The following is a 12,983-nucleotide window of genomic DNA, read 5'->3' on the forward strand; positions in this document are numbered from 1 at the left end:
TGCTACAGTATATAAACATTTTCAGAGAGCATCTTATGTGCATCAAATCAGAATATTGCCATGAAAAGAAACAACAAGGGGAACAAATTGCCTTGCAAATTGCACCAGGATCAGCAGCATTTACAATAAATTAGATATGCTCGTTTATTTTAGTGTTTAATTATAGTTATACCCCATGTTATTACTCTTACTAATCTGACAACAAACCATAAACCATAAACATGTATATGTCAGTAAAATCGAATTGAGAAGGATCCTCAGTATGCTGTGACGGTGGAGGTGATCAAACATGTAATGAGCTTGCTGAATAAAAGCATTCAAAATGAAATTAAGCAAACAGGAAATGTGAATTTGTTGCTATTGCTTACACGTGCGAAATAGGTGCTTCTCCACCCACGTCGGACAATCGCATTTTTTTTTCTTTCCTACAGCATTAGATAAGAATATGCAGAATGCATGCAATTTTTCATCACTGATATTTAAATAAGGTTTGGAAATATGTGCCATCTTGTAGGCAGAGATAAATCACTTGGCTTTCAGTATCGCGATTTTTTGTGCATGTATGTATGCACAAAATTTTAATAATGTAAATAAATGTTTCATTGCATCTTGAGTGTATTATATGGAATAAATACATGCGAGAACGAAAACTTCTGTTAACACCAGTTCATGATTAATGCACTCAATTATGGTTATCTATTTTGATAGAGGTTAGTCATGCTCATTTTCCACAGCAAAATTTGCTTTCATTCCACTATTAAAGTAAATTGTATGTAATTACGTAATTCTATTTTAAATGCGCATATTTGCAAAAAAAAAAGAAGAAAAAGATTATGATTCAGGAATAAGAGAGGATTGCATGGGGTATGAGATGTTTTCAACCTTTATATATGTTGATTTAAAGTATTAATAAATCAATGTATTGTGACATTTTCCATTTTAAAAACTGAATTTTTTTTCCATTATATGGAAATAAATACATTAAATGCAATATAATGCAATATTTCACTATATACTGAAAATATACAAATTATGACTGGTTTCAGATATTGCAACACAGCTGTTAATCATATTTATCATTATATTTTATACCTATTTTTATTGCATTAGATTCAGTCACTGTCTGGATAATTATTTTAAAAACGTGGGTATCCAATCAACTGTGAAGACAAATTTTGGCTACGAAGAAATTCACTCTGTTCTGTGGCTCTTGCATAGCTGTATCCAATCAAATTCCTATCTTCAGGGCGGCTACTGGGTCCTTGAAATTTGTTGCAGGCCTGCTTCAGTGCGTGTATTTATTATTAGGCGTAAACATTGTGAGCTGAAAGGAGCCAGAACGTCCAGGAGCTGAGGACCGCTATTAACTGTCCCTAGTATGCCTTTCAAGGGACAGGATTAAGAAAGTTACCAGGTCCGATCTCGTTCAGTTGTACAGTAAGTATTGTGGTCGTGTTGGTGAACTTTCCTGACACAGGCTGATTCCTACAGTCAGTGTAAAGAAGTGGAGTGCACTTGTCTATTACATATTTAACATTCACCTTCGGCTCCAGCCACATCTACTTAAACGCAAACAATGGGGCTATGACTCCTCCCTGAAGCAGGCCGTCTGCAAAAGATAGCCTACATTATTTATTATGACAAAAATTGAACCAAAATGTTGTAATAAAATTATTTTTTCAGATTTCAAACATTTTCGGGCGATGAGAACATTAAGACTCCTTAATGAAAATTTTGGATTATTGGTAACATCCGTGCCTGTTTATTTTGGGTCACGTTTCCACAGTATCTCACAATCTGTGTACGTGTGTCTGCATCTGATGGTGTGTGTAAATGTGTATGTGTGTTGTCTGTCGAGCTCTCTGACGTCACTGTTGGAGCTGCCCCGTCACGCGCTGTTTGTAAAAGTTGGGATTGAAGCTTGAGTCTGAGCAGTTGTTTTTATGGACAATCCTGTCACCCTCTTACAGACTCAAAAATTTGGAATTCACCCAACGCATCCATCGGACAACAAGTACACGATAGTAAGAAGAAAAAAACACAAGCAATAAACTTTAGAAAAAAGCACAACGGATTAACGTTAGCTAGCTACACTAGCTAGCCAGCTATAGAAGGAGAATCTTCATGCAGACGGTCTCTTGGTTTATTTGCGGGGAAAACAATACATTTCAGGACAAATTACATGCTTTGATTTCAAGGAAAGCATTTTGCAAGAGCCATCGTAGAGAGTGACGGGTGAACCCGAGTTGTCATCCCCGATGACTACTGCAAACTGCAGCGGCAATGAAGAGCTTGACTTCAGACTGATCTTCGGGGAGGACGGGCAGCAGCAGTCGCTAGGCCCCGCAGGTTAGTGTCATTCCCCGTTTTCTCCATGTCTGCTCACCCTTGCCGGGTATATTTACAGTATCATTAGCCAGCAAGCTAATTGGCTAACGTTAGCAAGTTGATACTTATAGTAGCTAACTACTATGGAAGTAGCTTGCGAGCTATCCTGCCAACTGCCAACATGAATCTCACGGGCTACCTTACTACTCCAGAAAATACCATTAATTTTTGATACAAAAGCAATCGGTTTACAAAAAATAGAGGTGGTTTTCTGGTCAGAAAGCAATAATTGTGTTGTAACGTTAAGTTATCTCTAGTTTCATTCCGTTTTGCACATTGTTCGCTTGCTAACTGAACTGTGGCTAGCTAAGTTAGCCCCGTTAGTTCCCAATTTTATATTTAGAAATTAGCCTAACAGTTAACATTAAGTAATTCTGGCTGGTACGAATATTAATATTTTAATTATTCTTGCTGATATTGGCTAGAATAATTAAAATATTAATTGAAGCTTTTATTTTAGTTCTGAAATCATGCATTCAATTTCCTATGACTTGTTGACTTCTGTTTTACTATCTGGAGTATAGCTTGCACTAGCTTGGTAACAGTAGCTGTTCAATTTTTGATTGTTAGAAATTGAAATTTTAGAAAGCCAGATAGCTGATGTTTTGTTTTAATCTCAAAATGGGGGCAAATATAATTTAAACAAGCCAGCTGGTCACCCAGCTAGCTTTCTAATGCGCGCTTGCTCCTTGGCTTTAGCAAATTTTGACTAGCTATGTCTGAGTGATTGTTGCTAATCTAGACTGTAGTCTATAATACTAGATTATAACTGGAGAGTTAGAAAAGGGATGCATTTAGCTTTCTAGCTACTTAGACGGATCTTTTGGATTTTTCCGTAATCGGTCGGTTGCCAACGGTAGCTAGTTAACATACTCGATAAGTTTTTGTGAATTTTCTGCCAAGTAGGCTACATTCAAAATGTTGGATATAACTAGCCGAAGTTCTGTCCATCGACGTCTGTCTATTTTCTCTCATATCGATTTAATTGCTAACCAGATAGCCTACTGTAACTGTACTTCGCGAACATTTGTGGATGCAGGTGTTGCACTATTTCATTTTTTCAGTGCTGGGTGTGCATCTATCTACAGGTGTTTTATACTGTATCGATAGTAAAATAAAATAAATATTTCTGGTCACAAACATGTCATACCATAATTTAGCGAAGTGTTTTGAAATATTTCTGGTTAACTTGTAGCCTATCTGTTTTATTTAATACTTCTGTATCTACCTGCCGTGTGCTCATGTATTTCCCCCCTCCCTCTACTTTGCGTTTTGTGGATTCTTAAAATTACCTTTGGTTTAAAACGAACTTAAATTTAGCTTTATACTCTGTTATAATTTTTGAAATTTACTTGGCTACGTATGCGTTATTGAAGTTGCATATGAATGAATGACTTTTTAACTGGTTGGCTTATTTCGATCGTTGCATTGTCTTCTTAGTCCATAACGGTCGCCATTACTTTTGTAAAGCTTGTTATCTCTAGTTAGTCTGTGAGCATTTTCTCAAAAATATTCATTGGGAAAACTACATTTTTTGTTTAATTGACAGGTAACTGGTAACATACATTCGTGGCTTTGTAAATTATGTCAATTGACTAATCATTTTAGAACACATAATCAGGCTGTTTGAAATGTATTTATGACCCTTTTCTCATAAGATATGGCTTTTGTATGAAAGACTGTAATGAACGATGCAGGTTTTAAATATTTTCACTCGTACTGATGGCAGCGGTTCACAGAGTATTCCTCTTACAAGTGGGACTGCTCTCATTAACTTAGAAAAAAAGCCAATTTTCAGTCTAAACTGATTAGTCTGTTCATGTTCATAGTGTATTGTCATTTATCAGATTTTTCTTACTGTTATTTAATGAGAAATTATCCACTTTATATATGAAGTTAATGGTTGAAACAGTGTAATATTAGCATAAGTCTAGAAAACATGACTTGCCTTCAATAACTTTCTGGTTATTTTGGAGATATTGTGGTGGTGAAATATAGACTACCTTTATTTTTCCAAGGTGAAATATTGTACGATTCACATTTTGATAATGCTTGCAGCTTATTTTGTGTTGGTCTTTGAGGTGTGATTATTTTTTCCTGTGTATACCTGCTGGTGTAAACAAAGAAAATGCAATGTGTGGTGCTTTGTACTTTTGAACAGTTTGGTGCATTTGATAGTTTACGGTAGTTTTAGTTACATGTTTTTATTAGGCTATATAGTATAACAACAGACATTCTGGGGGATTGATAATTATTTATTTATTTATCTTAAAAAGAGTTATACATTTGCAGTGAACAGCATGAACGTGTGTCAAATATGGTTTCAAAATAAATGGTTGCTTTTTCTTTTTTTTTTGTTGAATTTTTTGTGCTGGTCCCTTGGTTGTTTTATTTAGATACAGTTAGTGGAGCCCCAGTGCCATTGTAAGCATCACTGCACATTACACACAGTTTACCATCAGTATGCTTGGTATTTACATTCTCTCGTACTGAAGTGTGTTTGAAAAACGAAGTGTGCATCGTCTGTCAGTCACCAAGTGTCGTGATGGGGGAGAAGTTGGTCAAGCTGACAGGTGTTTGATGATGCTTGTTTTCTTCTTTGGTGAACCAAGTAATAATAATAATCTGTATTTTCTTTTCTGTTCTCCTTTGCTGCATAATCAATATAAGTTTTTTCGGTCCTCTGTGGATGTTCCTTCAACAGTCTTACTCCCCCCCCCCCCTTCCCACAAACACACACACACTAACTAACAATCATTGGGGTACATATTTTTGTAAGCCAGTATTTAAATTTGAAATAAAATCCTCCCGATTCTCAGTAGACATGGTCAGCTTCAGATGTAGCCTAATTCAAATCTGTTTTGGAAGTTTTAAATGAGCACATCTGCTTGACTTTCATGCGGAATCTCAGTGGTCAAAATACCCAACTTAACATTCTGCCTCTGTCTAAAGAATTACTAATGCGAATAGTATTTGAACCTTATCAGAACAACCTTTTATCTGTAAATAAACCAATGAGCTATATTTTGTTATAAAGGAAATTAGCTTTGTGCTTAACCCGATTTTGATTACAAATGTAAATCTGTCATGCATTTAAAGCCTAGGCTATATGTTAAACCTGGAAATTTCACCAGGAATTGTAATTGAGTTGTATTTCAATAAAACACATTCTGATAATATGATTGATGAGTAGATAATTCATCAGTCAAAAAGATAGCTTTTTACTAGGTGTGCATATAGCCTAGTTTTAAAACTTTTTTCAACGGTCGATGGCTAGTCATGATGAACCCATTACTTCATTTTACCATATCCTCAATCTAGTGTTCTAGGGGGAAAAAAGGTGGTCAGGGTGGATTGAAAGCTGTGGAAAAATAGCAATAATTTGGGTGAAACGCTGGAATAATTGCAGCAGTATAGTTTCATTCCATTGCGCTCTTTGCCTTGGCTGAACTGGGGCGGGGGCTGGTTCCCGTTAATGACTGGGACATAGTGAAGGACGGCAGAGGCAGTGGAACAGAGAGGACACTCCAGCCTCTCAGCCTCTCAGACACACTGGAGCTCCTCTCCTGTCTCCTGTCCTGCCCTTTTAAAAATGTCACCCTTTTATCGTCTGTTTCTTATTTCAGTCTATGATCAGAGACTTGGCGATGGAAGATGCGACACAGCCTTCCACCAGGATACTGCTTAAAATGGGTGTAAAATGCTAAACAGTTGGACGCTGGGCAGTAGGGTCTGCTCAGTGGTCCTAGTTCATGTGTTCTTACGGAATAAATCAGAAAATGCTACTTTTAACGACTCCTGTGGTGAGATATTTTCATACACAAACATCAAATGTAAATTACTGCCTGCCATCAAATGTCCCTGTTTCCAGCACTACTGTACAATTACAAGAGATACTGAATATGATTGCTGTTTTATTCCCCATTCAATTCTTACGGATGCAGAGTAGGTATGCTCTTTGTGAAAATTGTAACTGCTCATCATTTTCTTTTTCGTGTTAAACCTCCATTTTGACAGTGGTACAGGTAGACTCCATGATAGTTAGCTACTATTCAGCACCAGTTTGACACTGGGGCAAAATTGCTTTGCAGTGCAAGTAAAAATAATGAAAAGGACGGAGTGTAGCACAGTGGGTAAGGAACTGGGCTTGTAACCGAAAGGTTGCAGGTTCGATTCCCGGGTAGGACACTGCCGTTGTACCCTTGAGCAAGGTACTTAACCGAAATTGCTTCAGTATATATCCAGCTGTATAAATGGATACAATGTAAAAAATGCTATGTAAAAAGTTGTGTAAGTCGCTCTGGATAAGAGCGTCTGCTAAATGCCTGTAATGTAATGTAATGTAAAAGCTTTGGGGTCGTGTGGCAAAAATGGTTGGAACTAAAGGGACCGCTCTCCTCCATTTAGGCTACCTGGAATTTTATGTGTTCCACTGTACGAGGCACAGCACAGCCTCCATTCAGAATGCTTGTGCAAACCGCGCTCAGCCCCATGAGCATCATGGTGTAGCGCTTAATGTGGCGAATTGGCTGCGCAGTCTAGCCTCACCGTAGGCTTACCGCTCAGGTTGATGTTCGCATGGCTTGTGTACCGTACCTGTTTTAAACGACCGCACGTGAGCACATGCAGTGAAACCGAGCCTCCTCGTGGAGGAGACCGGCCATTAAACCCCATCCTAGATAAGTAATAAAGAAAGCAGCGGAAGGCGGAATTAAATAAATTTGCATGTGGGGCAAATGGGTCTAAATGGGTTTTGAGTTTGCGCAAGCTATGGCGCCCTCAGTCATGTGTCTCCAGAGCCCAGCCACACCCTTATCTTTAATGTGCAGTGCTGCGTTCAGGATTTGGAGTACGGCTTTAAAGTGTGCCTTTTAAAACTTCCTCTAAATCGTTTTAGTGCTGTTCTGATATTGCGCCCAACATTATCGTTAAGTGAGGTGCAGCTATGTAAGCATACACATCATATCGCTGTAAATCCAATTCATGCATCTGTTTAAAGTGCATTTGGAAAAAATGTTTCACGTCATATGACTTATAATGGATGCAGTAGCTGATTAAAACTAGGTAAGAGGTAAGAGCTGTCCTGTAATTCCTGTGTTAGTGCTGGGTTAGGGATGGGTCCTGATGTAAGGGCTGTCCTGTTGTCGGTGTTTCAGTGCTGGGTTAGGGATGGGTCCTGATGTAAGGGCTGTCCTGTTGTCTGTGTTTCAGTGCTGGGTAAGGCATGGGGCCTGATGTAAGGTCAGTGCTGTTTCTATGTGCCAGTGCTGGGTAAGGGGCGGGGCCTGATGTAAGGTCAGTGCTGTTTCTATGTGCCAGTGCTGGGTAAGGGGCGGGGCCTGATGTAAGGTCAGTGCTGTTTCTATGTGCCAGTGCTGGGTAAGGGGCGGGGCCTGATGTAAGGTCAGTGCTGTTTCTATGTGCCAGTGCTGGGTAAGGGGCGGGGCCTGATGTAAGGTCAGTGCTGTTTCTATGTGCCAGTGCTGGGTAAGGCGTGGGGCCTGATGTAAGGTCAGTGCTGTTGTCTGTGTTTCAGTGCTGGTTTAGGGGTGGGTCCTGATGTAAGGGCTGTCCTGTTGTCTGTGTTTCAGTGCTGGTCTAGGGGTGGGTCCTGATGTAAGGTCAGTGCTGTTGTCTGTGTTTCAGTGCTGGTTTAGGGGTGGGTCCTGATGTAAGGGCTGTCCTGTTGTCTGTGTTTCAGTGCTGGTCTAGGGGTGGGTCCTGATGTAAGGTCAGTGCTGTTGTCTGTGTTTCAGTGATGGTTTAGGGGTGGGTCCTGATGTAAGGGCTGTCCTGTTGTCTGTGTTTCAGTGCTGGGTAAGGGGCGGGGCCTGATGTAAGGTCAGTGCTGTTTCTATGTGCCAGTGCTGGGTAAGGGGCGGGGCCTGGTGTAAGGTCAGTGCTGTTTCTATGTGCCAGTGCTGGGTAAGGGGCGGGGCCTGATGTAAGGTCAGTGCTGTTTCTATGTGCCAGTGCTAGATAAGGGGAGGGGCCTGATGTAAGGTCAGTGCTGTTTCTGTGTGCCAGTGCTGGGTAAGGGGCGGGGCCTGATGTAAGGTCAGTGCTGTTTCTATGTGCCAGTGCTGGGTAAGGGGCGGGGCCTGGTGTAAGGTCAGTGCTGTTTCTATGTGCCAGTGCTGGGTAAGGGGAGGGGCCTGATATATTCCTGCCAGCAGCTGCTGTAGATCCCTCCCCCGCTGCGGCCAGGTGCAGCATCGCCATGGCAGCATTGTGTAGCACCACGCTGTGCCACAGTGGCACAGGGAATGGCGTAAGCGATGTGTCGTCTGAAAAGTGCCCTCGTTGGGTCACTGGGCAATGCAGACAGGGGAGGCTGGCGTTGGGCACAGTCTCTTGAACACCCCCCCATGTCATCAGATTTTCCCAGACACACCATGTGCACTTCAGATGGTTCTGAATTTAAGGGGGGGGGGGGGGGTCGACAGCTCTGTCCCAGCACTGCAGGGAGCAGGAAGGACCCCAGCCGATGAAAGCTGTCTGTTCGTTCTCTCTCTCTCTCTCTCTCTCTTGCTCTCTCCACCCCCCCGTCTCTCCCTCTCTCTCTCTCTCTCCACCCCCCGTCTCTCCCTCTCTCTCTCTCTCTCCACCCCCTGTCTCTCCCTCTCTCTCTCTCTCTCTCTCTCCACCCCCCCGTCTCTCTCCCTCTCTCTCTCTCTCTCTCCTCCCTCCTCCCCCCTTCCTCAACCTGTCTGACTTCTCTGTGGGGCAGCGCTCATATTGCCTCCATGGCTTGGCAAAGAAGACATGAGGCTTAGAAAAAGGCTTCCCTGCCTGTCGTATACCCCGAGTAAACCAAACCCGGTTGCCATATCTGAGGAACACGTGCTGTTGGTGGTTCTTTTTTTGTTTACCCCCCTTCTGCATTTTCTGTGCTGAACTGTTGGCAAGTTTGGTGAAAAAAAAAAAAAAACAGGATTACTTTTTTGTTGTGAATTTTTTTTTTGTAGCTTAATTTGAACAGATCGGTAGCTTGTAATCGCAGGAAGGTCCTGTCTTTAAGTGAAGTGCACGTAGCCTGCGTACAAACAACTGAGTGTCCGTCTCATCTCCTGCCAGTCGTGGGAAAGACTGAAATTACATCGCTCTCATGGCCGACTATTTTGGGCTCCCAGTGAGAATGCCAGACGGGAGGCAGCAGGTTGTGGGGTTTTGTTAAAAAGCGGTTTGGGAGCGTTTATGGCGAGCGGAATGAACAGGACCGTGAGCAGGAGCAGAGGCAGAATGCTGTGCGCCTCGTCTCCAGGTGAGCTCCCCCTGGCCCCCCCCACCCCCCCCCGTCTGGGAGCAGAGACCTCGTGGAGTTACACGTGATCCTGCCAGCTGTGACCGGCTAAGTGTTCCTCTCTCTCCCTCTTTCTCTGTCTGTCTTTCCTTCTCTCGCTCTCTATCTGATTCCCTCTGTCTCTTTCTATCTTTTGCTTTCTTTTTATCTCTCTTGCACTCTTTCCTTCTCTCTCTGTCTCTCTGTTTCCCTCTGTCTTTCTCTTTTTCTCTCTCTCACACTCTCTGTCTTTAGCTTCTTTTCTAATTGAATCATTTAGTGAGGGATGTAGTGGGGGATGTCACCAGCGTTAAATGGAGGTGTAATAGTTCAGGCGAAGAAGCTCTGTGTTGGGTCTGCTGCCTGTCTCGGGGGTGCAGGTCTTTGCTGAGTGGTTGTGGCCATGCTGATGTGGGGGTGGAGTTGTCCTTTGCGTCGTGTTAATGTTTAATCTGCGGATGAATGGGTGTCGTATGAGGGAATGACAGTTGGAAGCTCCCCCACACACACACACACAGCCACACTTTCTCTCTCCTCTTGCACACTTTCAGAGGAAGGGGGCGACGGTTCTGGTCGCCCAGTCCTGGCCCCGGGGGGGGGGGGGGGGGCTTTTAGGACCCCTGTCCCTCTCCCTCTCCAGACCCCGTCTGCCTCTGAGACAGAGGGTCCTGGGTAGTCAGAAGCGTGGGGAGCAGCGTTTGTTAGCCGGGCGAAGCACGAGCAGCTATGTGTGGCATTTGTCTAGTTTAAATTTAGTGTAACTGAAGCTACCGTTGGCTGCACTATATCAACATGCCGGGGGAGGAGTGGTGCGGAGAAAAAGTCATCGGACGTTTGCATTGGGGGGGGGGGTTTCTTCTTCTTTGGGCTCTCTTGATTTTCCAAATCTGGAGGAGCTTTTTTGCCTTTGACCTAAAGCTTGGTGGCTGTTTATTTTAGCCGCACGGATCTGTTCCTGGTCCTGGTTCCTGGGTTCATTGTTGCAGTCCTCTTGTGTTATGCTGCTGTGTGGTTTCTTTGTATGAGGAGGATTAAATGAGTATATGGGATTATGTTGTAATTGTGGGTTGCACTGTTGACATGAGGTTCCCGCAGTAAGGCAGCACGTTTCTTTGATTTATTCAGAAGTTTGTTTACATGCACTCGCGCACAAACACTCACTCACTCACGCACACACACACACACATGCACTCGCACCCACATTCACACACACACACACATACACTCACACACACGCACACACAGACACACACACACGCACATGGACTTGGCCATCTGTGCGGGTGCTATGTGTATGTGTTGGGTTTTTGGGCTTATCCTCATTCCTCTGTGTGTTCTCTAGCTGGTGCTTCTTTGCCTGCTGCCTAAAGGAAAGGTGGAGTATCTCAGTGGTCCCTTCAGTTAGGCCTAAGTCTTTCCATATTTTATTTTTCCTTTGCCTGCATTGTATTTCACCACCAGTTTTTCATCATTATGGGCAGTTTTTCATCATTACGGGTGTGGGTGTACTTATACGAACATCATGGCTCCAGTATATCTCCTCCTAAAACAAGATGTGACTGTTTTGGCATTATGAACTTTGTCCAGTGATGGCATAGATGAGTGTCAAATGTAGTGAAGCTGACCTTTCTTTATTTGACGTTCATTCATAGACGTGCATTGTTTTAGAGTTACCAAGCTGAAAATCGGGCTCAGAGCATTCGGTCTGACCGTAACGCTTCTGTGGGCAGTGTGCAGTCTTTCGGAGGGTGCACTGCAGAACTTTTTATGAGCACAGTATAGTGGCTGGGGAACTGGGCTTGTAACTCAGAGATGCGGGTTCGTCACCCAGCCCGAGCGTTACCTTCACATCTTGAGCACTTTTATCTGAATACTGAATTACTGAATTGCTTCAGTAAAAAACTTTGTGTAAAACTATAAACTGCACAGGTCTCTCTGGCTAAGAGCATCTGACAAATGCCAGAATGTAAATGTATTTAGACTGGATTTACAGTATCATCCGTATGTTCATTTTTGAAAATGCTGCTTGTCCGGAAAGTGCCTTTCCCTGCCTGGATGGCTGGGCAGGTAGCAGTAATTTGCTGTAATTTGAGTGGGACTGCGAGGGTATGGGGAAAGCACAATGTCTGGAGAGGCATTTCTGAGAGCCGAGTGCTCCAGCAGTAGGATTGCCGCTCCCCTGAACCCGATCACTGTGAAGAGGCCATTAAGGAGGACTCCTGCTGCAGCCACTCTGGCAACCCTGATCACAGTGAAGAGACCATTAAGGAGGACTCCTGCTGGAGTCAATCTGGCAACCCTGATCACAGTGAAGAGACCATTAAGGAGGACTCCTGCTGGAGCCAATCTGGCAACCATGATCACAGTGAAGAGACCATTAAGGAAGACTCCTGCTGCTTCCAATCTTGCAACCCTGATCACAGTGAAGAGGAAATTAAGGAGGACTCCCTTGGTAGCCACTCTGGCAACCCTGATCACAGGGAAAAAAAATTAAGGAGGACTCCCTCGGTAGCCACTCTGGCAACCCTCAGCCTGCCCCTCCTGCTGGGCGCTGCACTCCCCTTTGTCAGGGGATCAACGGCCACGCCGCACAGTCACCGTTTCCCAATATACCCAGAAGGCCAGAGCTGCCGTTGTGTAATTTCCCTGTGTGTTGGGAGGGCGCTGCTGATTGGTGGACGGGGTGAGCAGGTGACCCTGGCTGGGGAGACCGGCTGCTCTCTTGTCTGAGAGTAGGTTACTCAGAGAGCGAGTAAGCGAGCGCACGCAGGCTCAGAAGGGCGAGGGACACACGCGAGAGCTCAGCTGTTTGGTTCCTCACCCTGCTCTTACAGAGCACAGTGTCACAGGGCTGCTGCCATTTCCTACGCTTATGCCGTTCATTTTTAGATGAACTGTAAAAAATGCTGAAATGTAGCTTAATTGTTTCGCCTCATTGACAGCTGGATTGCGTTTAACGTTAGGCAGTATGGCCTGTGTCACGTCTAGACCTTCACAGCAATGTATATTCTTAAAACTGCTCACGTGCCGTAAAATAGTGAGGGAATGAACACGTCGGCTTTGAGCACAGATATTTAAGGGAACTGTTGTTGTGTTGCATCACAGCAGCCTGCGCAAGAGCAGCACAGCCGGGCCGCTGCGAGGAAGCTGGTGGGAAGCAGCGGAGCGCTTTCTTGTCTGTGGTGCAGATGGATCTTTGCTCGCGCGAACGGTAGTAGCGCCACCACAATTACACAACGTGCACAACATCCTCAAAACCGCGTCGCGCAGGAGGTGTACCCGAGAAGTGGCGTGTCTGCCGTCCCTGTGGAAC

General features: G+C 43.8%; 1 protein-coding gene across 2 annotated transcripts in view; it reads left to right on the plus strand.

The window, feature by feature from the left end:
• The first annotated feature begins 1,873 nt into the window (after nucleotides 1–1,873).
• nfatc3a (nuclear factor of activated T cells 3a) overlaps nucleotides 1,874–12,983 on the plus strand; it is a 61,779-nt gene continuing 50,669 nt past the window's right edge. The window contains exon 1 of one of the 2 annotated variants that reach the window (XM_035395769.1): nucleotides 1,874–2,349. In XM_035395769.1, the coding sequence (XP_035251660.1) occupies nucleotides 2,259–2,349 (91 nt within the window). In that variant the 5' untranslated portion in view covers nucleotides 1,874–2,258. Of the gene's footprint in view, nucleotides 2,350–9,389; nucleotides 9,653–12,983 lie in introns of those variants that run through there. The other variant, XM_035395770.1, reaches the window with a different exon arrangement.

This window comes from Anguilla anguilla, chromosome 16 (genome assembly GCF_013347855.1).
Source record: "Anguilla anguilla isolate fAngAng1 chromosome 16, fAngAng1.pri, whole genome shotgun sequence".
Lineage (NCBI taxonomy): Eukaryota > Metazoa > Chordata > Actinopteri > Anguilliformes > Anguillidae > Anguilla > Anguilla anguilla.